This window comes from Eleutherodactylus coqui, chromosome 1 (genome assembly GCF_035609145.1).
Source record: "Eleutherodactylus coqui strain aEleCoq1 chromosome 1, aEleCoq1.hap1, whole genome shotgun sequence".
NCBI lineage: Eukaryota > Metazoa > Chordata > Amphibia > Anura > Eleutherodactylidae > Eleutherodactylus > Eleutherodactylus coqui.
In genome coordinates, this window is record NC_089837.1 from 521,297,799 (window position 1) to 521,324,012 (window position 26,214).

The 26,214-nt window shown below is 46.9% G+C and overlaps 1 protein-coding gene across 1 annotated transcript; it reads right to left on the bottom strand.

Annotated features, from left to right (window-relative positions):
- Nucleotides 1–185: 185 nt before the first annotated feature.
- USP35 (ubiquitin specific peptidase 35) lies at nt 186–24,728 on the bottom strand. Its single transcript, XM_066594144.1, has 10 exons — nt 24,047–24,728; nt 22,088–22,223; nt 20,394–20,523; nt 17,634–17,735; nt 14,608–14,766; nt 12,179–12,372; nt 6,156–6,249; nt 4,778–4,884; nt 2,023–3,220; nt 186–622 (listed from the first exon to the last, which is right to left on the bottom strand). Exons 1-10 carry the CDS (start codon nt 24,726–24,728, stop codon nt 455–457), a joined length of 2,970 nt encoding a protein of 989 aa, XP_066450241.1. The 3' UTR covers nt 186–454.
- Nucleotides 24,729–26,214: the final 1,486 nt, after the last annotated feature.

Consider the following 26,214-nt stretch of genomic DNA (forward strand, 5'->3'; position numbering starts at 1 on the left):
CGGTCACTCACACGGGCGCACTATGTGTTCATGCGTGTTACAGCTCCATGGCATATACCGCTGCGTATTATGGCCCTAAATCAGACATATTGCAGTTTTTGTCACATGGAGAAAAAAAAACCCAAAACAGGCGTGTGCCGATAGAAGTCAATGGGCTTTAGCACTGCAGCCTCTGCAGCCGCCCGTGTCAGTGAGCCCATACACTCCGAGAAGATGTATCTAACCGTACCCTGTAGATACACCACATAGTCTGCGCCCGCTGTGGACCACCCAGAGCTTTAAACTCGGCCATTAGATTTAGGCTTGTAACACAGCAGAGGGGCCAAATCGGTCTGTGTTGGATACGCTGTATCGCAGGGTGTATCTAACAGGGTGCAGTTATGCATCTCTAAAACTACAAGGCCACAACAATGTACAGAAGACCCGAGCAGTGCGGATGTCCGAGGTGGGTCCTCTAAAACACAAGACCATGAAAGGAGCCGGAAGCCCCTCCAGCCGCTGATCCCAGACCCCCTGCAGAAGCGTCGTCATCGCTGTCCTTGTCAAAGTCCTGCCACCACAGCGGGGACTTCAGAAGAGGGGAGATATAAGCCGCACGGTTCCTCGCTTCCTTTTCTTGCTCCTATTAAAAAGCAACAATAAAATATATGAACCTTTAAATTCCACAAACCCATGCAAAAAAGCCAAACGTCCCCATGGGTGTTCATCCTGATCCTCCTGGTTCAGGGGCAAGCTCCCACTCTTCACATCACCAGTGGCGGCTTCAGCCTGCCCTCGGGGGATTGGGGATCCCTGGATACATTCTTTTGGCCGTTGCATCTATGTAAGGTAGTCGGGGTTTACAGAATTACGTAAATGGCGCAGCATGCCAAGCCATACTGTTTCCGCATCTCAAAAGTACTACTTTTCTTCCATAACTCCCATTCACTTCGATGGGAGTTGCAGAAACCCCGTAGCACCAAGCCTGGATGTGGTGGTTGTGGCTGAGATACGAATGCCCCTATAATGGGTACTGCTATGTGTTCACCTCCAATCCCCTCTTAAAGGGGTATTCAAAACATGGGAAATTGCCCCAGCTCCTCCCTGAAGTGTGACCGCTGCGGCCGTGCATGCGCACCACCGTGATGATCATCTCAATGGGAACTACTGGAGATAGCCGAGTTCACGTGTTCAGCAAACTGCGATGGTCCCACTCACTCCCAACAGGCCGAGCGGTAATCGATGAGTGCTTGAACTTGCCTAGAGGTGCAGCAGAGCTAAGGTAGCTTTCACTAGCGCAGTATAGCGATATCATGGAAGAGCTACACTGCTTGTATAACGCGGCTGGGCATTCAAAGCATATAGCAAAAACCGTGCTACACAAATAGTGTTGTACTGCATAGCCCGCCTACCAGGCATACCAGCTGACACAGTTGGCGCTGCTGCATCTGTATCTTTGGTGGTCCGATTGAAGAGAATGGAGCGCCTGCTAGACCAGCGTTAGCAAAATTTTGGGACTCGGTGGGTGCGATTTTTGGATCAGTGGGGATGCCAGCGATTGGACCCTCACAGATTGGCAAGTTATGCCCTATCCTGCTATCCCCTGTGGTTAGGGAATAACTTCCCAAGATGGAATACCCCTTTAATCGCGCCATTACATTAATAGCGACCTAAGCGGACATTTATAAAGACTTTTACCCCAGTTTCTGGGATTTGCAAAAAAATTTGCAACTTTGGCTTTTTGCGCTGGTCTCATGACTTTTGTAAAAAAAAAAAAGGGGCTGGGGCTTTCGGGCGAGGGCGAGGCCACCCCAGACTGACAGATTTATGTATAATCTGCGCCAGAGACTAGCGTAAGTTATGCTGGAGATGTACGCCAGCTTAGAGCAGGCATATATATCTGTGTAGGTGCAGCGATGCAGCCAATACATGAAGAGACCCGCACCTTTCCAGTATTGGGTACATTGTGCACCTGCGGAAAGTATAAGACGACTGGTGTTGGGGACATCAGTCTTAGTAAACTTCCTCCATACTGAAGCTTACTTGCAGATACTTGATGTTGTCTTTGGAGATGGCTTCCATAAGCTCCTTGCTGAGAGCAACGTCTCCATGTGACTTCGATGACCCCGAGTCTATCACAGAGTCCGTCTGGCATTGTGTCCGGTGTCTGTAAAACAATACATAGGCCGTATCCTTGGGGAAGAAGGAAGTGACGTTGCTGACGGATTCAAAGGAAGAGAAGGAGACTCTGGTGTCGTTGAACAGATACCATTGGATCTCCATGTCTAGATGTTTGTCGCTTCCAAACTTCTTAACGCCGGTATTCGGTGCTTTATGACCATCTTTGTCCATGCAGTCTCTCGAATAGCAATAGTAATGTCCGCTTTCTGAGGACAGCCCGGAGTGTACGATGACGGTGCACAAGTCATAGTTTGCGGACTGGCGGGCGTGGGCCGAGGCGGATCTACTGCTGCTTTCTATACAGATGTTCTCCGGCCGATAAGGATTTATTTGGACCGGTAATTTGAGCATCAAGGGAATTGACACATTGTCCAAGATCTTCCTCCTCCTCATGGCCTTCAAGTCGAAAGAGAACCTTAGCAAAGTCAAGATCAGATACTGTGGACCTTTGGAGAGCTCCACCATCTTTTCAGCGTCTTGTAAGGAGGCACAAGTTTCACAACGATACTTGTTATCTTCTGTCAGCATCTCGGGGCATAAGAAATGGTTGATCAAATCCGACAGGGTGAGGGAATATTTTTTCAACCCTGCTGCCTCAGAAGACGAAGAAGCGGCCTGACTGCCGGCCAAGGAACAATTGTTCTCATCTTTGTCTTCTGGATTTTCTTTATTCGCTGTCTCTTCAGGTATTCGTTTCCCTTCGTCCTTGTTGGCCTTCTGTTTCCATGGCCCATGATGTGACGAACTTGTTGACTCCAGGCCTTCAAGATTCTTCGGCCCCGTATCACGAACTGGTACACTGGAAGGCACAGTGGTCTTCGGAAATTTAGTTGTTGAGTCATCTCGTGGTGGGAAAGCTAGAGATAAGTCTGTGAAGGCCTCCTCCCTGGCTGAGATACTCTGACACTTCAGACATCGAATTTTGGTGACAATTCGACCGCCAAACATCTGCTCCACTAACGTTCTGTTGCCCAAGATGGTTTTCTTCACTTGGAGGCTGCAGTTAGACTGGGCTAATGTTTGAGATATTCTTTTGCCTGTTTTTTCCTCTTCGTGAAGCCTTGGGGGAAGAGGGGAGAAAAATGTGCAACCATGAAACCGGAAACTTTCATCACTTTTGAGGTATATCTCACAGATAAAGGTGATGGTGGAGTAAGTGGTCTTCATATTTTGGCCATCCTAGCTCCACTACAAACATGCAATTCCCCATCATTCTATATTCATAGTCACTTTATAAATATATAGGAATATCTTGAGATACCTTAAAGGAAGACTCCAGGCAAAATTAAACCCATACATCCCAGCATCTGCATCTCCATTCACAAGGTACCTTCAAGCCCTGAACTGATCTGCCAAGTGACACCAACTTTAATGCATATTTGCAAAGCACCACCCATTTGTGACTCATAGTACTTGACAATCCTACAAAAAGTGGGGCAGTTGGAAGGTACGCGGATACTATGTGCTTCATTTACCAAAAACCAAGCTGTAATTGGTTGCTAGAAGCAAGAAGGCCAATTTTTCTGCTACACAACTTGAAAAATCCCTTCCAAAATCATAAGCGCACAACCTCAGGGGTGGAGCCTGACACAATAGTCCGATTGTCATGGGGGGTGGCGCGACGCAGGTTCAGGATGGTGGAGCAGCTAGACTTTCATATGAGGTGCCTGAGGCACCTTGTAAATTCCCGAAGCTTCGGGGCTGTAGGCAGTGCCCAGTCGGGGACCAGTCATGCTCTATTTACTGTCCCTGTCAAGGGGCTGACGTTCTGGGCGGTGATGTGCTAACCACGTCAATGCAAGCATTAATAAGGGATAAAAACCCCATCTCTGCTTTCTGAGCGCTTCCTCAGTCACCCCGTACCCTGCCGCTGGTCTGACAGGGGAGCGGGGCTTGAACTGGCGCTCTATGGTGCCTCTCCTTCTCCCCTGCTGTGGCATCTAGCCTGTGGAGGGGGACCCTTGTGCAGCGCTGTCAAGCTCCGGACTCATCTCCCCTGCATAGGGGACAGAGCTTCAGCAACCCCACCTATACAATCTTTGGTGTTTTTTTTTTTTTCCATTTGTTTTCTTTTTTTTTTTAAATACATTGCTCTAAATATAATACAATTCTTGCTGCCTCCTGCCACCACTAGGGGGAGCATAACCGTTTACTAAAGGGGATTTACTACTGTAAATATTCATGACTTAACTTCAGGACAGGTTAACAAATGCTCTTTGGCACGGGTCTGCGCTTGGGATCCCCAGGGATGAGCTATTCGCCAGACTGAAGTTTCAGTGAGTGTACAGAGCTGGAAGCGCACAGCTCCATACATTTGGCAGTGGCGCCGCATGGTATTGCAGGCACTGTTCCCATTAAAGTGAATGGGAGGTGTACCTGTGATCCCAGGTGTGCTTCCAAGTACGTTCACTGATGCAGCAGCCCACTGGTCAGCTATTGATGAACCATCTTACGGATGGGTCATCAATTACTTACAGCTGGAAAATCCCATTAAATACATCAAGCACTGCCTATTAAACGGGGGGCCAATTCAGTTGTGTGACCAACCTCTTGTCTCATCTGTCTGCATGTATTATCAAGCATTAGCACCACAATGACAATGTTGCTACTGACTTACCGATCTAGTAGATATTTCAGATATTCTGAGCAGTCTTGTTGCACACCGGGCGTAAACCAAGGGGGCCAAGAGGACGCCAGGAAACTCTCAGGTGAGATAGCCGGGCGCTGTAGGAAAAAAAAATAAAAATATTATATATATATATAAATATATATAATTTTTCAATGCTTTAAAGTGGCCACTCAGGAAACATTTGTACATTACTTATCCTGTACTGATCCTGAGGTACATTCTGTATTATACTCCAGAGCTGCACTCACTATTCTGCTGGTGGAGTCACTGTGTACATACATTACTTATCCTGAGTTACATCCTGTAGTATACTCCAGAGCTGCGCTCACTATTCTGCTGGTGGAGTCACTGTGTACATACATTACTGATCCTGTACTGATCCTGAGTTACATCCTGTATTATACTCCAGAGCTGCACTCACTATTCTGCTGGTGGAGTCACTGTGTACATACATTACTTATCCTGTACTGACCCTGAGTTATATCCTGTATTTGACTCCAGAGCTGCACTTACTATTCTGCTGGTGGGGTCACTGTGTACATACATTACTTATCCTGTACTGACCCTGAGTTATATCCTGTATTTGACTCCAGAGCTGCACTCACTATTCTGCTGGTGGAGTCACTGTGTACATACACTACTTATCCTGTACTGATCCTCAGTAACATCCTGTATTTGACTCCAGAGCTGCGCTCACTATTCTGCTGGTGGAGTCACTGTGTACATACATTACTTATCCTGTACTGATCCTGAGTTACATCCTGTATTATACTCCAGAGCTGCACTCACTATTCTGCTGGTGGAGTCACTGTGTACATACATTACTTATCCTGTACTGCTCCTGAGTTACATCCTGTATTATCCTCCAGAGCTGCACTCACTATTCTGCTGGTGGAGTCACTGTGTACATACACTACTTATCCTGTACTGATCCTCAGTTACATCCTGTATTTGACTCCACAGCTGCACTCACTATTCTGCTGGTGGAGTCACTGTGTACATACATGACTTATCCTGTTCTCATCCTGAGTTACATCCTGTATTATACTCCAGAGCAGCACTCACTATTCTACTGCTGGAGTCACTGTGTACATATATAACTTATCTTGTACTGATCCTCGTTACATCCTGTATATGATACTTCAGAGCTGCACTCCCTACTCCGCTGGTTCCTATTGGACAACACCCCCATAACAGTGCAGCTGAGTTGGTATCATGCAAGGGAGCAGATAGCGTGTCAGCTTACTGTATAGTGTGGGGTGTAATGCTCTGTAAAGTGACTGAACATTTAAGCTCAGAATCCTGCAGAATTATGAATGCAGCTCTGTACTATAACAAAAACGTCAACATATGGACTCCTACCCACCTGACTGTGTTCTAGGAAGGCGAAGAGATGCTGCAGCTTCATCATGAGGGGCTGAGAGCTGCTGTCTCGTAAACAGAGGACCGAGTGCCTGAAACTGAGAACGGGTGACACGTCAGCGAGCGCTCCGCGGTCTACTCAGCGCTCCGTACTTACCGCAGCCTGAGAGAGGAGTAAGCAAGATCCCAGATCTCTTATGGGGCCAACAGAAAACTACCCCAAACTGGTCAGCCCCCCCATCTTAACCCCTTCGTGACCGGCCTATTTTTTGTGGTTTCCATCGTCTTGTTGGAGGAGCCATACCTCGCCGGCCGCCTATGAGGGCTCGTGTTTTTGGGGGGGACAAATGGTAATTTTCAATGGCCGCTCTCTGGGGTACATATAATGTGCTGTATATTATCAGGATCGGCCCGATTACTGCGATAACGGCTTTATAGAGATTGTTTTCCATTTCTTACTACTTTTGCACAATAAAAACATGTTTTGAAAGAAAAACAATTACTGCATCGTCGCATTCTAAGGCCTCCTGCACACCAGCGGAAATTCCGCGGTGGGATTTCACGCGGAATTTCCGTCGCTGGAAGCCTGCGTAGGATTACGTTAACAATCAAACAGCTGGAGCCGCAGGCGTGGGTGAGTACGCGCTGGTCCCTGCAGGCGCTCGGGTCGGGTCCCGCGCCGGATCCGACCCTAAGACCAGGAACGTTGCTATTCTCCGGCAGCGGAGCTCGGCGGGGCCTGTTTTTTAACGGGAAGAGTTGTACCAGTACGAGGTACACGTGACTTTTTATTATGTTTTTTGGGAGGCAAGAAAGCGAAAAATAGCAATTCTGGCGTTACGTTTTTCTGGCATTCACCGTGCGAGAGAAATCAAGGAATATTCTCAGAATAACGCGGTAAAACCTTCCATGTGTTGCTTTAAAAAGAAAACAAATTGGGGGGATTTTATCCATTTTCAGACCCTTTTCACACGGCCGAGAAAATCGTGCAAGATTTGTGCATTGCAAGAAGCCCAAATATGAGCCCCATTCTTCTGAAGGTGGTCATACCAAGCGATTCTTTTCCCGCATTCCATGGCAAAGCGATGTGGGACATCTATCGCGGCACATCCTATCTTTGGCGTTTCACGTTGCCTATTGTCTCCAATGGGGCCGGCGGCAGCATCACGGGCTCGGTGCACGCGAGTTCACCCCATTTAGCTGTGCCGGAGGATTGCTGCTTCCCCGAAGTGATGTGAAGCGGTTTTGAGATAAAGCCACCTTGCATTCACGCGAAGATTACATGTTGGCGAGTGCGATATCCGGTCATGATTCACAGCCCAATATCACACTGGCCGCTGTGAAGTTAGCTGAAGGCATTCTCATATACAGCCCTAATTTTGTATTTTTTTACATTTTTGGCCCCTTAAGGGGACTTGAAGATTCGATTATTCATTCACTAGAAAGTTGCACTGCATTACTTCTGTACTGCAGTCTACTAAGCCTCTGACAGAAGCCTGATACAAACTAGGCTGGAGGCAGGGTAGAATAGATTGAGTTATGCTAACTTCGCACAGCCGTGAATCCTGCCCCCATATCGCGATCGGCTTCCATGTGAAAGCCCCGAGGATGCCAAGTGTTTTCATGTCAAAACAGCCTGGCATCACTTCAAGGCTGCAGGGATCCTCCGGCGCGGCTGTCACAGAGGATCGCGGAGCTCTCCCACTGCTTTCAATGGGGCCAATGCTGCTGCCGCCGGTGCCGCTGATGATAATGGGGTTGCGATGCGAGATCGCGCAGCTAGATGGAACATGCTGCGGTTTTTTTCCCCCCACATCACATTGTGGTGCCGCGCAGCAAAACATTGCTCAAATGAATGGGGTTCATATTTGTGCAAGATTTGTGCGGCTCACGCGATTTTATCGGCTGTGTGAACACGGCCTTACATGGCAGACATGGAGGCCTTTCTCAGGCTTCCAACTGCTATGGGAATCCATTGGTACCTTGCAACTGCACTGCGGGATGCTGATGGGTGACAGAAGAAGCTGCAGTTGCTATTGATTGTGGCATGTAAGGGGTTAAACTGCCAGGATCTGAGGCTTCTTCGCAATTACAGCAGGAGCCTGGCTGTCAGTAGTCAGTCAAGCCACTTGCCTTGGGAATGGCTGTGATTGGTACATCAAGCGCTGGCTCTGATTGGCTGAGCCACGGCACTCGTGAACCAATCACAGCCAGCCCTTCCTGGAGGTGAGGATTTTGATCCTCCAATACAGGAAGGGCTGGAAGAAGACTGAAGACGAGTGCGGGGGAGCTTCACTTGTAGATTTTGATGCGGAATTGAAAATGTCTTAAAACCTGCCTGCAATTCCACATCACGATAGACCTGCGAGTTTGGCGGCGTCCTGCAGCGCAATTCTGTCTCGTAAGAACGGTTCCTTAAAAAAATGTATTGCCAGTTACTCAGGGGTTAAAGCTGCTCCCTCTCTCGCTCATGATCATGAATGGATCTTGGGGATCAGACAGAGGGGCCCTCATGCAGAATCTGTAGCATAGCCCCCAACTGTGAGATCCCTCAGCCTCCAAGCTGGGGGCATCAATGCCATCTTTGCACCCCCAGTAGCAGTTTTCTGCAGCCTGTAGCTGTTCAGTTATCACAAAACTACAACTCCCATCATGCTCTAGGGTCAGGAATGAGCAGAGTGCAGGCAGCGCTGCAGAAGGGCGGTCGGTCCCTTCGTGATGGTTAAATCCGTGATGCTATTTTCGGTAGAAGTAAATTGTCATCCAGAAGTAAAATCGATGAACAGGCAGCGAGTGTGGCCCCGCGGGGCTCCGGGAGCTCAAGGCTGGAGGCTATTTAAAGGCACATCCCTCACTGCAGAGCACTTCACACAAGGACGAGTGGCCTCTGTGCTTATGGGGATGGCTGGAGCACTGATCCGGGGTCCAAAAGGGCGTATAACAAGGGGGGCGCTCCAGCAGCAAAATCCATGATCGGCTGCTAAAACACAAGGCCTAATATCTGCATCACATACGACAACCCCCACTATGAATGTGACCGTGACGCTTGGGGTGCGACCAAGGCGGAAGACCAGGGAAGGCTCAACTGCCAACATGTTTCACCCCCAAGTCTAAGTCAGATTCTAGATGCGTTATGTGTCCAAGTGACCGGGAGCGGATATAGGCTGCATTGTCTGTCCCCTCCACTGCGGATATAACCGTGTGTTATCTCTGGCATCATATAGGACTCGGGGCCGGTTTTATAGACAAAGGCACCCGGGGCAATAAGCAAAATAAAGCCCACACTTTTATGCAGGTTATCTTTCAATTTCAGCACATACAATTCCACCATATAGCGTGAAGGTGATACTGCCATATAATGCCAAGACCATACTGTAAGCTACAGCTCACATAATGCTGCCATATAATGCCAAGGCAATACTGCAATCTACAGCTCACATAATGCTGCCATATAATGCCAAGACAATACTGCAATATACAGCTCACATAATACTGCCCTATAATGCCAAGGCAACACTGCAATCTACAGCTCACATAATACTGCCATATAATGCCAAGGCAATACTGCAATCTACAGCTCACATAATACTGCCATATAATGCCAAGGCAATACTGCAATCTACAGCTCATATAATACTGCCATATAATGCCAAGACAATACTGCAATATACAGCTCACATAATACTGCCATATAATGCCAAGGCAACACTGCAATCTACAGCTCACATAATGCTGCCATATAATGCCAAGGCAATACTGCAATCTACAGCTCACATAATACTGCCATATAATGCCAAGGCAATACTGCAATCTACAGCTCATATAATACTGCCATATAATGCCAAGACAATACTGCAATCTACAGCTCATATAATGCCAAGGCAATACTGCAATCTACAGCTCACATAATGCTGCCATATAATGCCAAGGCAATACTGCAATCTACAGCTCATATAATACTGCCATATAATGCCAAGACAATACTGCAATCTACAGCTCACATAATACTGCCATATAATGCCAAGGCAATACTGCAATCTACAGCTCATATAATACTGCCATATAATGCCAAGACAATACTGCAATCTACAGCTCACATAATGCCAAGACAATACTGCAATCTACAGCTCACATAATGCTGCCATATTATGCCAAGACAATACTGCAATCTACAGCTCACATAATACTGCCCTATAATGCCAAGGCAATACTGCAATCTACAGCTCACATAATGCTGCCATATAATGCCAAGACAATACTGCAATATTCAGCCCACTTAATACCATCATACAGTGCCAAGACAATATTGTAAAACTGAGCCTTCATAAGACCGTCATATAGTGCCAAGTCACCACAGCTATATTCAGCCCACATAATAACACCATGTAATGCTAATATGATATTTTCATATACACCCAACATACTATCGCTATATAGTGCCAAGGCAATACTGCAATATACAGCTCACGTAATGCTACCATATAATGCCAAGACAATACTGCAATCTACAGCTCACATAATGCTGCCATATAGTGCCAAGGCAATACTGCAATATTCAGCCCACTTAATACCATCATACAGTGCCAAGACAATACTGCAATCTACAGCTCATATAATGCCAAGGCAATACTGCAATCTGCAGCTCACATAATGCTGCCATATAATGCCAAGGCAATACTGCAATATTCAGCCCACTTAATACCATCATACAGTGCCAGGGCAATATTGCAAAACTGAGCCTTAATAAGACCGTCATATAGGGCCAAGTCAATACAGCTATATTCAGCTCACATAACAGCATGTAATGTTAGTATGATAATTTCATATACACCCAACATACTATCGCTATATAGTGCCAAGGCAATACTATGATATTCATTCCCAAAACACTACTGCTATATACAGCCGACATAATACCGCCATATAGCCAAGACAACACTGCTATATTCAGCCTACATAATACTACCGTATAGTACGAAGAAAATACTGCCACACACAGTCCACATAATATCACCATATAGCACCAAGACAATACTATCATAATACCTCCGTGTAGCGCCACATGCTATACAGTATCCAATCAATACTTACCCAAAGAGACCACATAATATTGTAATTCACTTCCTACACAATGGCAGCATAGACTGCTAAACAATACTGAGAGGCAGTAGCTCACCTCTGGGGTTCATGTCTTCACGGGCGACTAAGGAAACAGGAGCCCGGGGCAATTACTCGGCCCCTGATGGAACCGCATTAACGTGAATGAACATTGTGAAGCGTTAAGGCCCATTTAGACACAACGATCACTCAAAATTCACTCAAAAGATGGCTTTTGTGGGTCGATAATCGTTGTGTCTAAACGCGCGGCCATCGTGCGCTGTTCGTTCATCTGTGATTTCTAGCAAGCTAAAAAACACCAATGACTGTTATCAGCGGACAGCGTTGATAGTATTCTTTCAGCTAGTATCCTGCTTGCAGTTCTCAGCGGGACACCAACTGAAACTCCGAGAACAATGCAGTTGTTTGCATATGGAAAACAGCTGCTTTGTTCTTGGAGCTATCGCAGTGGTATCCTGCATTATCTGGCTCCGCCTGCATTAACTCTGAAGTAGCTAATCAGCTACTTGGAGTTATGCAAAGACGATCGCTCAAAACTGTCACTTAAACTGTCCTTTGAGTGAACTTTGAGCGATTATCTTTCAGTGTAAATGGGCCTTTAGATCACAAATCCAGCTCTGCTACATTGGTAACATGCTGCTGTCAAATGTCTGTTGATGTCTTTCCTTAAGGAAAGGCTCATGCTTAAACCAATGGGACGCATCAACAAGTCATATGCAGCCTGTGAGGGGGCGCTAAAGCCAGGACAACAACTCATTAAGGGCATTGCATGCAGTCTACAGGGTTGAGTAGTAATGACAGGGGGGTCTGCACACTGGTGGCCCTCCACAAGTGTTGGCCACATCCACAAGGCCATCATGGACCTATCCGGGAAGGATCCCGATGCCACGCCGTGAGGGACACACTTACTCCGACGCCATAAACAAGGCCTGCAGGATGCTGTTCATGTAACACGTGTTTCCCAGGTTTATCAGTCCGATCTTCCCTGTGTCAGATTTGGACACCAGTCGAGGGTAATAAGGCGCCAACTCATTCTTCTGGGAGGTCCAAGCGTTCTGCCCAAGAAGCTGTTTTATCCGATCTTCGTTGGGGACCGGCAGTTTCTGCCAGAGAGAAGAACGTGCAGTCAGTTAGATCTCCACCATTACTTGTCCCACCTTACAGAGACCTCCACCATTACTTGTCCCGCCTTACAGAGACCTCCACCATTACTTGTCCTGCCTTACAGAGACCTCCACCATTACTTGTCCCACCTTACAGAAACCTCCACCGTTACTTGTCTCACCTTACAGAGACCTCCCCCATTACTTGTCCCACCTTACAGAGACCTCCACCATTACTTGTCTCACCTTACAGAGACCTCCACCATTACTTGTCCCACCTTACAGAGACCTCCACCATTACTTGTCGCACCTTACAGAGACCGCCACCATTACTTGTCCCACCTTACAGAGACCTCCACCATTACTTGTCCCACCTTACAGAGACCTCCACCATTACTTGTGCCACCTTACAGAGACCTCCACCATTACTTGTTCCACCTTACAGAGACCTCCACCATTACTTGTTCCACCTTATCGAGAGCCCACCTAACCTGAGATTTAAGGGGCTACCCGACAAACACCATGGAGGATTCCTATTCTCTGTGATGAAGCTCCTTCAGGAGTATTATTGGTCCCTGTGTGATTACCGTAGAGCCTGATTCCAAGGGAGCTTCCAAAACGTGTTGTATGATCTTGGCTCTTGGAAGAACCGAGCCCCCGTTATCAGGATCCCAGCGGTTGGACCCCCACCAGTAACTTTCTAATACACAGGCTGTCTCAAAAGTGTGGAAACATCCATATAGAATGAAAATGGTTTGGCAGACAGGGATCCAATTTAGCATACAAGTTATGGGGAAAACCTATTAGGTCATACCACCAAAATGACGGCCATTTTGAATACCGCCATCTTGGATTCAACTCTAGTTTTTTTAGTGGGAAGGTCGGTGTGTAATATATCAGACTGGCAGAGAATTTGGTCACATAGCCTAACAGGTGTCCCCTGCAGCTTCTGTGGAGAATAGGATCACCGTCTGCCAAACCGTTTTCATTCTATCTGGGTGTTTCCACGCTTTTATACTCCAATTCCTGATCGTTTTCAAGATCACTTCTTGCTGTCAGTTAGTGTAAACCTACGATGAAGTCAGAGCTGTGGTGCGCTGTACATGAGCAGGATTATGTTGGGACAGGTTTTTTCACAGTCTCTTCACTGACAGAAAACAGAGATCCTAAAAATGGGGAGGACTGGAAACCCTCTGAGTCACTGTTCGCATGGAGGGTTTTTGACGCTGATTCTGCACTTAAATTCATGTTGGAATCCATCCCATTTTAGTGCGACATTGAATGCTATGAAAATCCGCGCCGCGGTTCAAACCGTACAGAATTTTCTGCATGTGAATTTGCGATCTGTAAAAAGAAGAGCGCTGAAAAATCTATTTTTGACAGGTTTTCCACGTGGAAACGACGTCCGGCGGCCGCACGAGGATTTGCCTTATTTGAATGAGGCTAAATCCTCATGCGGATCCGCAGCCCGATTTTGAGGCCTCTGATTTCGGACGTAGGTTATATGATAAATCCACATAAGAAACAAATCCCATGTGGATCTGAAAGTAAAGCAGTCTACCTGAACGCGCCGCTAGAAAGTTGCAGAACATTGCAATTACACAGTGATGTAACCCTTTCCAACCAATTGTAACCAATTTCCCTGCCACCCGCACCCTCCCCCTCGTGAATCTAAACTTGGCCTAGAGAGACTTAGGCCTCATGCCCACGGCCAGGTCGAATTCCAACTGCGAAATATCATAGCGGAATCAGACCCGGCGCCCCCCGGAGACCCTATACTTGCCTCTCCGGATCTGCCGTGCCTCGCCCGGCAAGCTAGCGCACAGTGCAGTGCATGACGCGCCGGCTCTGGACTGTGACGCAGATTCTTGCAGGACTACTGCGGAAGTGTCGCGGGACGGACGGCTTACATTGACTGCAATGGAAGTCGTCCGTGCGATTTTCTGCACAGAATAGAACATACTGCGATTCTCCCCCGCGAGCGAAAAAAATCGCAGCTGGTTGCCACTCGTGGGCAGGGGAGAATTGTTTACCATTGCATGTCTATGGACGGACATTGTTACGGAATTCGCGGTGGGTGTCTGACAGTGATAATCCGTCCGTGGGCATTTGGTCTTAAACCGTGACAGATTTATCATTTAGCGGAGCCTCTGTAATCCACTGGCACATTTAGGACTGTTTAGTTTGCACTGTAACTCTTAGCCAGTGTTAGTAAATAAGCCCCACAGCTCCCACCTTTATCGCTCCCATGACCGGTTCATACAGATCAGGATACCCCGAGAAGCGGAAGACCATGCAGTGGATGAGCTCTGCAAACTGCTCCAGGCAGCTGCCGGCTGAATTGGTGGTCTCATTGGAGAGGCAAGTAACCATCTGCGGGATGTGAGGAACGATCTGAGGGAGAAGAATTAGACAGGTAATTAGGTTAATATGTGCCAGATTCAGGCGCACTACGCACGAAAACAGAACAGGCTGCAAATGAAATGTTCACACAAGAATATGCTCATGCGAATGCAACGATTGAAATAAATGAGTTCTATTGACTGCGTACGGCGCACACAAACGCACTCATGTGAATAAGCCCTTAGGCCAGCTTTAAACAGGCGTATTTGCGAGCACAATGCGCAGAGTATCGGACCTGCTCTATTTCCCTGTACAGTTACGCAGCAAAGGTCCCCACAGAAGTCTATGGGAGGGGCGCAAATACGCAAGACGCTGCCCGATTCCTCGGGAAATAGGAACACATCTGGTCCTCATAAGGCCAAATAGCCTTTTAAATCAGGGAGTGTGTCGCACGCGCATATGAACAGGCCCCGCATGCGCAAAAGAGTAGAGTACAATGTGCGGACTGGCTCCTGAATCAACCATCTTTCATTGCACAAGCATGCTGCGCCCCTGCCTGCGGGGAGCGCCCTAAGGCTGCGGGTTTTGACAGTGGATTTCAACCTTTGTAATGCGGAGCGGACGTCACCGGCCAGAAGTGCTGCGGAATTTCACATAGGCTGTGGATCCGCACAGGATTCTTCCGACTTTTTAAATCCCCTCCACTTGGTTAGTTCTGTAAATGCTGCGGATTTTTCAGAGCAGATTCCACCGTGGAAACCCTGCAGCGTCTACAGACGGCGTGACGGAACGCAGTGTACCTACCGCGAATACGCCCCCAATCAGTGCGACAAATACGCCATAAAAGGACCATCTGGAAAGGGGGTCAATACTTTTTCCCAGCTGAATGTATTTAGTTTCAAAGGTTTTTATTGTGTTTTATATTCAAATATAAAATAGGCTTGTGACTAGAGATGAGCGAGTAGTGCCTTAGCCGAGTATCTCCCCGCTCGTCTCTAAAGATTCGGGGGCTGGCGGGGGGCGGGGAGCGGCGGGGGAGAGCGGGGAGGAACGGAGGGGAGATCTCTCTCTCCCTCTCTCCCCCCCACTCCCCGCCGCAACTCACCTGTCACCTCCGCCGGCCCCTGAATCTTTAGAGACGAGCGGGGAGATACTCGGCTAAGGCACTACTCGCTCCAGTAATAAGCCTTAGCGAGTATACTCGCTCATCTCTACTTGTAACATTCTTAAATCCCCTCGCAGGGGCCAGATATCGCCAAGATGGATGTTGTATGCAGACACAATTATCTGAATGTAAATGGAATGTATTCAGAGAACAGCAGGTTGTCTGTTCTCCGAATACATACAGCTCCTGGCGGCTCACATGCTGCTACTTGGTACTAATAGGCATTAGTACCAAGTAGTAGTTCATGCAAAATGATCACTGAAAAGCCATCTTCTGAGCGATCATCTTTGTGTGTAAACGCATCTTAACATGAGAATTTGAACAATGGGTCGTCAAGAATCCATATTAATGTCCAGACATGTATATATGACACGGGTGTACCTGGTTACTAGCATGATAATTAAGTAGATGAAATATTACGATGTAGCCCTGTGACCTCTAAGCGGTCAATCCAGGGTTGCCAGATTTTCATGAGATTTGTGGTGGAGTCTGCTCTAATCGCATGGATCATACAGCACTATTGAGGATATTCTATGGAGCTCCTCTGGGAAGGAGAGGGGGGGACGTCCACTGAGAAGCGATGTGGATTTGTGCAGCCGTGCATGCATACTGAATTAGTCTATGAGCTTGATATTTACGTCGCGGAGGGCGGTCCCCCAGGAGGAATACTGTAGGGGATTTGGGAATCGGGTTGAGGCCTCAGTACACGGGCGTTTTAACACAAATTTTTGAACGCATCAGTTATGCGTTCAAAAATTGGCGTGACCGAAGCCGGTGTCAGGGACGGAAAAAACACTGCTAGCAACGTTTATCTGTCAAAAGGAGCGCTGCCCGCTGTCCCCTGCTGTGGCTGGTGAGTCCTTCGATGTGAAACCCCTGGATGCTGTCACATCCAGGGGTTTCACCTGTGGTCAATGGGGCCGGTGGCCCCATTGACATACAGAGAACATTGCGATCCTCTGTGACAGCTGTGGCAGAAGATTTCTTCATCACTGCAGGGAGTCCCATTGTCACTGGACACTGTGACAGCATTGAATTCATGAATGGGTGAGTGCTGCCTCTGATTGGCAGAGTGCAGGAACCAATCAGAGGCAGCTCTCAGCTGTCATTCAATAGCTGAGAGCTGCCTCTGATTGGTCACAGTGCTCAGCCAATCAGAGGCAGACCATTCAGCAGGCAGGGATTTTAAATCCCCACCTGCTAAATACTACTCAGAGCAGTGCAGGAGAAGAGCCGGCTGGACGCGTCTGAGCCCCGGCAGCTGCAGAGAGGTGAGTATATATATATTTTTTTTTACACATTTTTGGATTGATTTTCAGGGAAGGGCTTATATTTTAAGCCCTTCCCCGGAAATCACTGCAGCGCTTGCCGACAGCCCATTGCTTTTAATTCAATGTGAGAACGTCGCTCTCCTCTGCCACAGCTGTGACAGAGGATCGCGATCTTCACTATACGTTCTCAATGGGGTCGGCGCTGCTTTCACATATACAGAACATCCGTTTGCCGCAGATCGCAGTTACATTTGTTCTACCAACCGGTGTCCTATAATTTTCGCTGCGTGTGTTTGAGCGCATGTAAAATTTGCCCATGTGCCCGCTCCCATTAAAAGGCATTGGTTCTATTTAGATGCGGCCGGCAAATGCAACTAACAAAGGCGTGTACAAACGCCCGTACAAGCGCCCGTGTGACTGAGGCCTGAGAAGGTTTGAATGAGCATGCTGGATGTATTTAGCTTAATGAATCCGTGTCTTACCAAATGAAATGCATCGGGCGAGTGCTGAAAACTCAGCAGCATATACCTGAGGACCGACAGCGCCGCCTCTCGTACCACGGGGTACAGCAGCTTCGAGAACACCTGAAATGAGACGCAAGTATTACACAAACTGGGGTGTACAAATGAAATCGACCCTGGAACCTACTAATATACTTCGGGCATATTTATTAGCTTTACGCTAGGTTGCTGGTGCATCAAAATAAGTGACTTTTTTGCAATTTTCTACCAGACCTGGTTCTTTATAAAAGAATAAACAAAGTGGGTGGGGCTTGGGATTAAGGGCGTGGCCACTCATGGCCCGTCAGAAGGTTTACTAGAATTTACGCCGACTTGTAGCTGCCATAGATTTCATATTTTTACATTTCATGTTTTTACAACAACTGCATCAAAAACAGCATTGTATTGGCAGAAACGCCGGCAATTTTGCTGAAGCGTTGTTTTGTGCCCCATGTGAATACAGCGTAATCCTGCGATCAGCGAGAATCTAAAAGATTGTCAGTCAGTGCCAAAGCGTGCAGCGACTGAACGACGAATGACATTCAGTTTAAGCATGCCTAAAACACGAACGACCAATCAGCCGGGGAAACAGGAAATCATTCATCTATGAACAACTACCTGTGTACTGTGAATGGAGGCCGACGGACGGAACGATCCCTTGCTGCTACACCTCCATTCACTAGCGATGATGTTGGTCAGGCATAGACCAGGCCGTCCCGTGTAAAAGACCCTTACATGCCCTGCAGACTACTCCCCTAATATTAACAAACAGCCCCATAACTTGGACCTTAAGAGATTCCCCACATACAGTGTGTGCCATAGAATTAGGAGTCCCATAGCAGAAACAGCTACAGAACCCTCATAATAGTGACACCCATAGGACCTCCTGTAAAATTGACAGCAAGAAGATCTCCAATAACAGTAACAGCCACAGGAAGTGGAATCCCCATAACAGTGACAGCCACAGGAAGTGGAATCCCCATAACAGTGACAGCCACAGAAAGTGGAATCCCCATAACAGTGACAGCCACAGGAAGTGGAATTCCCATAACAGTGACAGCCACAGGAAGTGGAATTCCCATAACAGTGACAGCCATAGGAAGTGGAATTCCAATAACAGTAACAGCCACAGGAAGTGGAATTCCAATAACAGTAACAGCCACAGGAAGTGGAATTCCAATAACAGTAACAGCTACAGGAAGTGGAATTCCAATAACAGTAACAGCCACAGGAAGTGGAATTCCAATAACAGTAACAGCCACAGGAAGTGGAATTCCAATAACAGTGACAGCCATAGGAAGTGGAATCCCCATAACAGTGACAGCCACAGGAAGTGGAATCCCCATAACAGTGACAGCCACAGGAAGTGGAATTCCTATAACAGTGACAGCCACAGGAAGTGGAATTCCTATAATAGTGACAGCCATAGGAAGTGGAATTCCAATAACAGTAACAGCCACAGGAAGTGGAATCCCCATAACAGTGACAGCCACAGGAAGTGGAATCCCAATAACAGTGACAGCCACAGGAAGTGAAATCCCCATAACAGTGACAGCCACAGGAAGTGGAATTCCAATAACAGTAACAGCCACAGGAAGTGGAATTCCAATAACAGTAACAGCTACAGGAAGTGGAATTCCAATAACAGTAACAGCCACAGGAAGTGGAATTCCAATAACAGTAACAGCCACAGGAAGTGGAATTCCAATAACAGTGACAGCCATAGGAAGTGGAATCCCCATAACAGTGACAGCCACAGGAAGTGGAATCCCCATAACAGTGACAGCCACAGGAAGTGGAATTCCTATAACAGTGACAGCCACAGGAAGTGGAATTCCTATAATAGTGACAGCCATAGGAAGTGGAATTCCAATAACAGTAACAGCCACAGGAAGTGGAATCCCCATAACAGTGACAGCCACAGGAAGTGGAATCCCAATAACAGTGACAGCCACAGGAAGTGAAATCCCCATAACAGTGACAGCCACAGGAAGTGGAATTCATATAACAGTGACAGCCATAGGAAGTGGAATTCCCATAACAGTAACAGCCACAGGAAGTGGAATCCCCATAACAGTGACAGCCACAGGAAGTGGAATTCCCATAACAGTGACAGCCACAGGAAGTAAAATCCCCATAACAGTGACAGCCATAGGAAGTGGAATTCCAATAACAGTAACAGCCACAGGAAGTGGAATCCCCATAACAGTGACAGCCACAGGAAGTGGAATCCCCATAACAGTGACAGCCACAGGAAGTGGAATTCCTATAACAGTGACAGCCATAGGAAGTGGAATTCCTATAACAATGGCAGCAGGAAGATCCCTCTGGTCAATTATAATGACGTATGCAGTTGCACTTTTGATGCCACTCATAACTCTCTTCCTAGAGTCCCGTCACCCAATGATGTGGCACATGACAAAAAAATTCAAACATTTGCCCCATTTGCCATGTACACTGCGGTTTCATCACCTGCGGCTTTATTTTAGCTTTAGCTCCAATTTGAAATTTCACATTCAAGTGTTTAGAAAATTTGTGAATTTTGAAAACAAAATTGTCGGCACACCAAACGTTCTAGCAACCTCTACACTGGGGATTATGCATGAGTGTCATTTAAAGGTGCGAGCTAATCCATATTTTTTCTCAGCTGGAGAAACCCCATCATAATAATAACTAATTGTAACAAACAAAATGGCCAAAACCCGGCTAAATAAATCCCCAACAGCTTTTGTAGACTCGGACCTTTTGTACTTTTGATAGGGAAACTTCGGTCAAAATGCTGAACTTCTTCACAGCAGCGAGCCCCTTTAATAGCGCAATAATCCACTTATCAATGTTCTTGCCGAGAGGCCACGACACCCAGTCAATCATCCTGCAACAAAAAGACATAAGAAATAAGTATATTCCAAAAGTTGTGTGCGACCTTTGGGTCTTCAGTGGCATAGCTATAGTGGTTGCAGGGGTCGCAGTTGTAACCGGGCCCCTAAGCACCCTTGCCACACTAGTAAAACTGATGCCAGTGTTTAGCTTATAATACATCCCTGACATCCTTCGTGCTGTCGCGGATGGATAGGGCCAGTCCACCAGAAATAGTTATGGACACCCAGGTTTTTCTCCCTTCTATGTCGAACTTGCCATTAGCCACGCTGACACAGTGACCCAGGGCATCAGCGGCGCATGTGCAGCCCTCGAATCCTTCCCCTGTTTCCGTCACTTTAGAGAACACTGTGAGAAGGAAGCACTGGGCTGGAGACAGAGGAACAAGTTTAAATCTGCATGCAGTGTCGCCACTCTGTGTCACTGTAACAAGGGGAGACACTGAAGGTAAAAAGAGTTGCGGGGCCAGCAGCTGTGGGGCACAGAAGGGTCAAAATTAGTTTTAGGAGCAACAGAGGGGGTACAGATACTTTCTGGATGCTACAGAGAGGGTACAATCCCTTTCTGAGGGCTACAGTGGGGGCACAAATACTTTTTCTAGAGCACAAATGCTTTCTGGGGAGCAACTAAGTGGGGACAAATACTTTCTGGGGGCCATAAAGGGAGCGCATTTACTTTGTGGGAGGGCCACAGAGGGCAGAGAGATGATTTGTGGGGACTATAGTGAAGGTTTTATGACTATATGAGGGCACGAAGAAGAGAATTATTATTGTGGCGCACAAAAAAGGCATTAGTAACATATGGGGCACTGAAAGGTTCATTGAGGTGGTGGTAAGATGAGGACAGTGGGTAGAGACGATTCGTGGCTGATAGAATTTCATGATGGTGTGGGCACAGCTAGAGCAGAAAAGGGAAAGAGGGCGATGGCAATTGGAGAAGACATCCCCTGTGATCACTGGGGGTAACTGCACTGTAATCACTATTACTGGAAGTAACTGCACTGTAATCACTATTACTGGAAATAACTGCACTGTAAACACAATCACTGTGGAGAATTGTGACTGCATTATCCAGAGGTAGAACAGTGCTGAGCCGCTGTATCCAAGAAACAGTGTTCTTAAAGCTGTCTTATACTATCTACAATGTGTATAAATGTTTTTGGGGGGAGATACATATGTCTCGAGACCTGTGACCCTGACCTTTTTAAGACTCTATGGAAAAACCACAAACGGTTGCGGCAAAGAGAAATTATATGTGGAGAAGAGGGCTGGTCCCAAGCTGACCTTTTGCACCAGGGCTGATGAGTCTTTAGCTATGCTCCTGGTGGGCAGGGCCCTACTGATGTGATAGAAGACCTGTCCTGTGTTCCTGAGCCAATCAGGTGTCTTTCCTCTGCAGCTCCTCCTCCCCTCTCACAGCATGAAGTCTCACAGGGGAGAATCTGTCCTCTATTAATACTAGTTGACTTTTTTTGACAGATGAGGTGTGTTAACATTTAGGGAATCTATCTCTGAACCAAAAATGATGGGATTCATTCATTATTACATCACAATTTGTACCTGTTAATAGAAGTCATCATCTGGGCATCAGTCACGCTGTCTGCATTGGCCAAATTCCTTACAATGCCTTCCATGAGCTGCAGGGGTATATACTGCACCACACTGGCCAGGGCATTGGAGGGGGTCTCCGTCTCATCTAGAAAACCCAAAAATCAGCATCAGAACTGACAATACGTAATTACATACAATTCTATGATTATTTTCATAACCCATAAATCCCAATGATTGCTCAACCAGCCAAGTCAATAGAATATGGAAAATAGAGGGGGGGTCCTCTGTTCAGGATCCTCATCCCTTGGTCAGAGGAGAGCAGTTATAAAGAGAGTCTCTCACTCTGGAGGACCTGATCTGTCCTGCATTACAAGGACAACACGTTGATATGAATAGACACTGTGTAATACTCCATTTCACCTGTGGAGGCGCTACAGGGCAACTGAACATTTACAGTCAGGTTTCGTCACAGATTACAGCTGATCACTGGGGGTCCCAGCAGAGGGAAATTTATGATCCTATTATTCTAAAGGGACCCTTCTAGCAAGTAGTGACTTCCAAAGCAGAGAACCTCTATAAGCATCAGACAGAGGAATGTCTCTCATTCTTTACCAAAGTTGGGGGGGAAGGGGGGGTGAGACAACATTCCCAAACTTTCCCACTTGGGATTTTTTACATTCGCACACCCCGCACCTCCCAACTGGGATCCATTCTCATCTTTTATGAATGGTGATGGACAGAAGAATGGATCTTGTAAACCCCAGTTTGAATGTAGCTACATCTTGGCATTGGAGGTGCTACTACAATGGAAGTTGGTGAAAGGGTTTGGTTCCTATATGTCCAATTAGGACACATGGAGGATATAGAAGGGTCGTCCCAGGGCTGGTTTTGTAGAAAATCAGATCCTGTTAAACAAGCACAATAGGGCTCACACACGCCACCACATAGTGCCAAGACAAAACTCACAGATACAAACCACATAATGAAACCATACCTTCCCAAGATAACATCGCCATATAATAACACCGCATAGTTCAAGATAACATTGCCATATACACACCACATAACATCACCATATAGTGCCAAGCTAATATTACCATACACAGCTAACGTATTACCGCCATATAGTGCCAAGACAAAACTTACAGATACAGACCACATAATGAAGCCATACCTTGCCAAGATAATGTTGCCATATACTGCCCACATAATAACACTGCATAATTCCAGGATAACATTGCCATATACACATCACATAATATCACCATATAGTGCCAAGCTAATATTACCATACAGATAACATATTACCATATAATGCCAAGCTGATATTATCTTATATAGACCGCATAATGCAGCCATGTAGTGCCAAGATAATATCACTTTATATAGACCGCCTACTACCACATTGTAGTACCAATACTACCATACAGTGCCAAGATATTACCTCTTACACACCACATAATATCACCATATAGTGCGGAGCTAGTATCACCTTATGTAGACTGCATAAAACCACCGTATAGTGTCAAGATAATATTACCTTAAATACACCACATAATACCACCGTACAGTGCCATGATAATATTACAGACCACATAATATGACTAAGATATTACCGTACACAGCTAACATAAAACTGACATCTAGCTACTAAATAACTCTCAAATAGAGCCCATATCATACTGCTGCGTAGTTCCCACATAATACTGCAAATCAACCCCTAAATAATACCGTTACATGCTGCTGAATCATTTTGAAAGATTTTAGCTTACCCCTGGGCTTCCTGTCATCTGGAGCCCCTTAGAAAACAGGGGCCCTGGGCAATTACCCCATTAGTCACCCTCTAAAACCAGCCTAAAGTCTTCTTATAGGTAACTAGAGCAGAGAGCCAACATGTCCGTGCACGGATGCTTTGTAGTGCGCCATATTCCTTACGCCATAAGGCGGTTTCTTTCTCCAGGTTCTTACCTGTTAAAGATATAATAGCAAATAGCTCCTTGAGGGATGGAAGGACCAGAGAGCTCTGAAGCCTCCAGATATTCTGCAGAAGAGCACTGACTCTGTTGACCTGGTCAAGAAACTGTACGATCCCTTCCTCTGCTTCGGAGTGACAGTGGAACTGACTGATACATCGTACCAGCTGCTGGCAGAACAAGAGTTGGTGGTTCCCTTCTGGAATACATTGGGGGTACAAAGTCAAGAGTTTGCTGACCCTCACGCAAATCTTAAGACTCGGTCTTTCGCAGACAATGCGGAGGACTTCTACCCTCAAGAGCCTGAAGATCTCCTCCGTGGAAGGTTTGTCCAACACAAACTGAAGTCCGAGATGTATGTAATCTAAGATATAGGCATGTCGCTTTCCGAGAGACCCGTATCCTTCCTGAAGAAGACTCAAAATAAATCGCACGTTGAAAAATTCCTCAAATTCCTCCGGATGGTACCGACCGTAGACCTCCAGGACTTCTCTGGATGTTTCTCTGGCAAAGCAGGACTCACCCAAAAAGAAGAGCTTGGTGGAAAGTTCTAACATGGACCAACATTGCTCAATGTCAATAGGCTGCTTGGAAGCTTCAATGACTCGTCGGGCTAAGCTCTGCTTGACGTACATGGGGTAAGAAGACTGCATAACGGCTTCTAATATCTTATCCATGGCTTTGTTTTTCTGTCCGGGGTCGGAATTTCCAACTTTTATAGAGTAACCAACAATAGAAGAGCTGGAACGTAATTAGAGAAAGGTTACAAAGCCAGAAACACCACACATCATCATTAGAGAACTTTCTGGGAGGACCACCCTACATGGGAGTCTTACACCTATGCGACTGCTACTTACTGGAAGAAGAGGGATCTTTTGACCCCATTACCCCTGATGAGGTGACTGTGCATCTATCTCCATTCAAGTCTATGGAAGCTACTAAAACATCCAAGCAATGAGGTCTCTGTTCTATTAGGGGTCTCAAAGGTGGGACCCTCACCACAACGTATCCATAATCGTCTATAATAGGAAATGGAAATTTGGCAGCGAAGTCCTGGATTTTGGGGGGCTGTTCTGTTGTCCCTGGAGGCAGGAGAGGTGTCCTGCAGAGGAAGCTTGAAATGGAGTAAAATAAAAAACAGCATGCACCAACACTAAGACTGGGAATTGGGCGCAGCAAACGTGGGATCAAGCTAACCAGAAGTGAGTGGAGGACTGTGGTGGTGGGTGGAGCAAAAGGGGTGAATATAGGCCACTGAGGGGAGTATCTGGGGCATTATTATTGAGTGGAGCATGTGGAGGAACTCTTACTGTGAAGGGGTCACTGAGTGGCACTAATGCTATGAGGGGATCACCGAGGGGCAGTATAACTGTGAGGAGGTCTTACTGTGAGGCGGTCACTGAGTGGCACTATTACTGTGAGGCGGTCACTGAGTGGCACTAATACTATGAGGGGATCACCGAGGGGCAGTATAACTGTGAGGAGGTCTTACTGTGAGGCGGTCACTGAGTGGCACTATTACTGTGAGGGGGTCACTATTACTGTGAGGCGGTCACTGAGTGGCACTATTACTGTGAGCGGGTCACTGAGGGGCACTAATACTATGAGGGGATCACCGAGGGGCAGTATAACTGTGAGGAGGTCTTACTGTGAGGCGGTCACTGAGTGGCACTATTACTGTGAGCGGGTCACTGAGGGGCACTAATACTATGAGGGGATCACCGAGGGGCAGTATAACTGTGAGGAGGTCTTACTGTGAGGCGGTCACTGAGTGGCACTATTACTGTAAGGGCGTCACTGAGGGGCACTAATACTATGAGGGGATCACCGAGGGGCAGTATAACTGTGAGGGGCACTTACTGTGAGGGGGTCTCTGAGTTGCACTATTACTGTGAGGCGGTCACTGAGGGGCACTATAACTGTTAGGGGCACTTACTGTGAGGAGGTCACTGAGGGGAAATATTACTATGAGAGAGACACTTAACGGGCACTTTGAAGGAGTCACTAAGGGGTCCTATTACTGTGATGGAGTCACTGAGGGTACTGTTGCTGTGAGAGGGACATTAATGGGCACTATTACTGCAAGGGGGTCAGTGAGGAGCACTATTCATGTGATGTGATCACTGAGGGGCACTATTATTATAAGGGGTCACTGATGGGCAC

Coding starts and splice junctions, on each gene's coding strand:
- USP35 (XM_066594144.1), bottom strand. CDS start 24,728: ATGGATAAGATATTAGAAGCCGTTATGCAGTCTTCTTACCCCATGTAC. Junction 3,221..4,777: donor CTGAAATATCTACTAGATCG/GTAAGTCAGTAG, acceptor TCTTCCCCCAAG/GCTTCACGAAGAGGAAAAAA. Junction 623..2,022: donor ACAACATCAAGTATCTGCAA/GTAAGCTTCAGT, acceptor GCTTTTTAATAG/GAGCAAGAAAAGGAAGCGAG.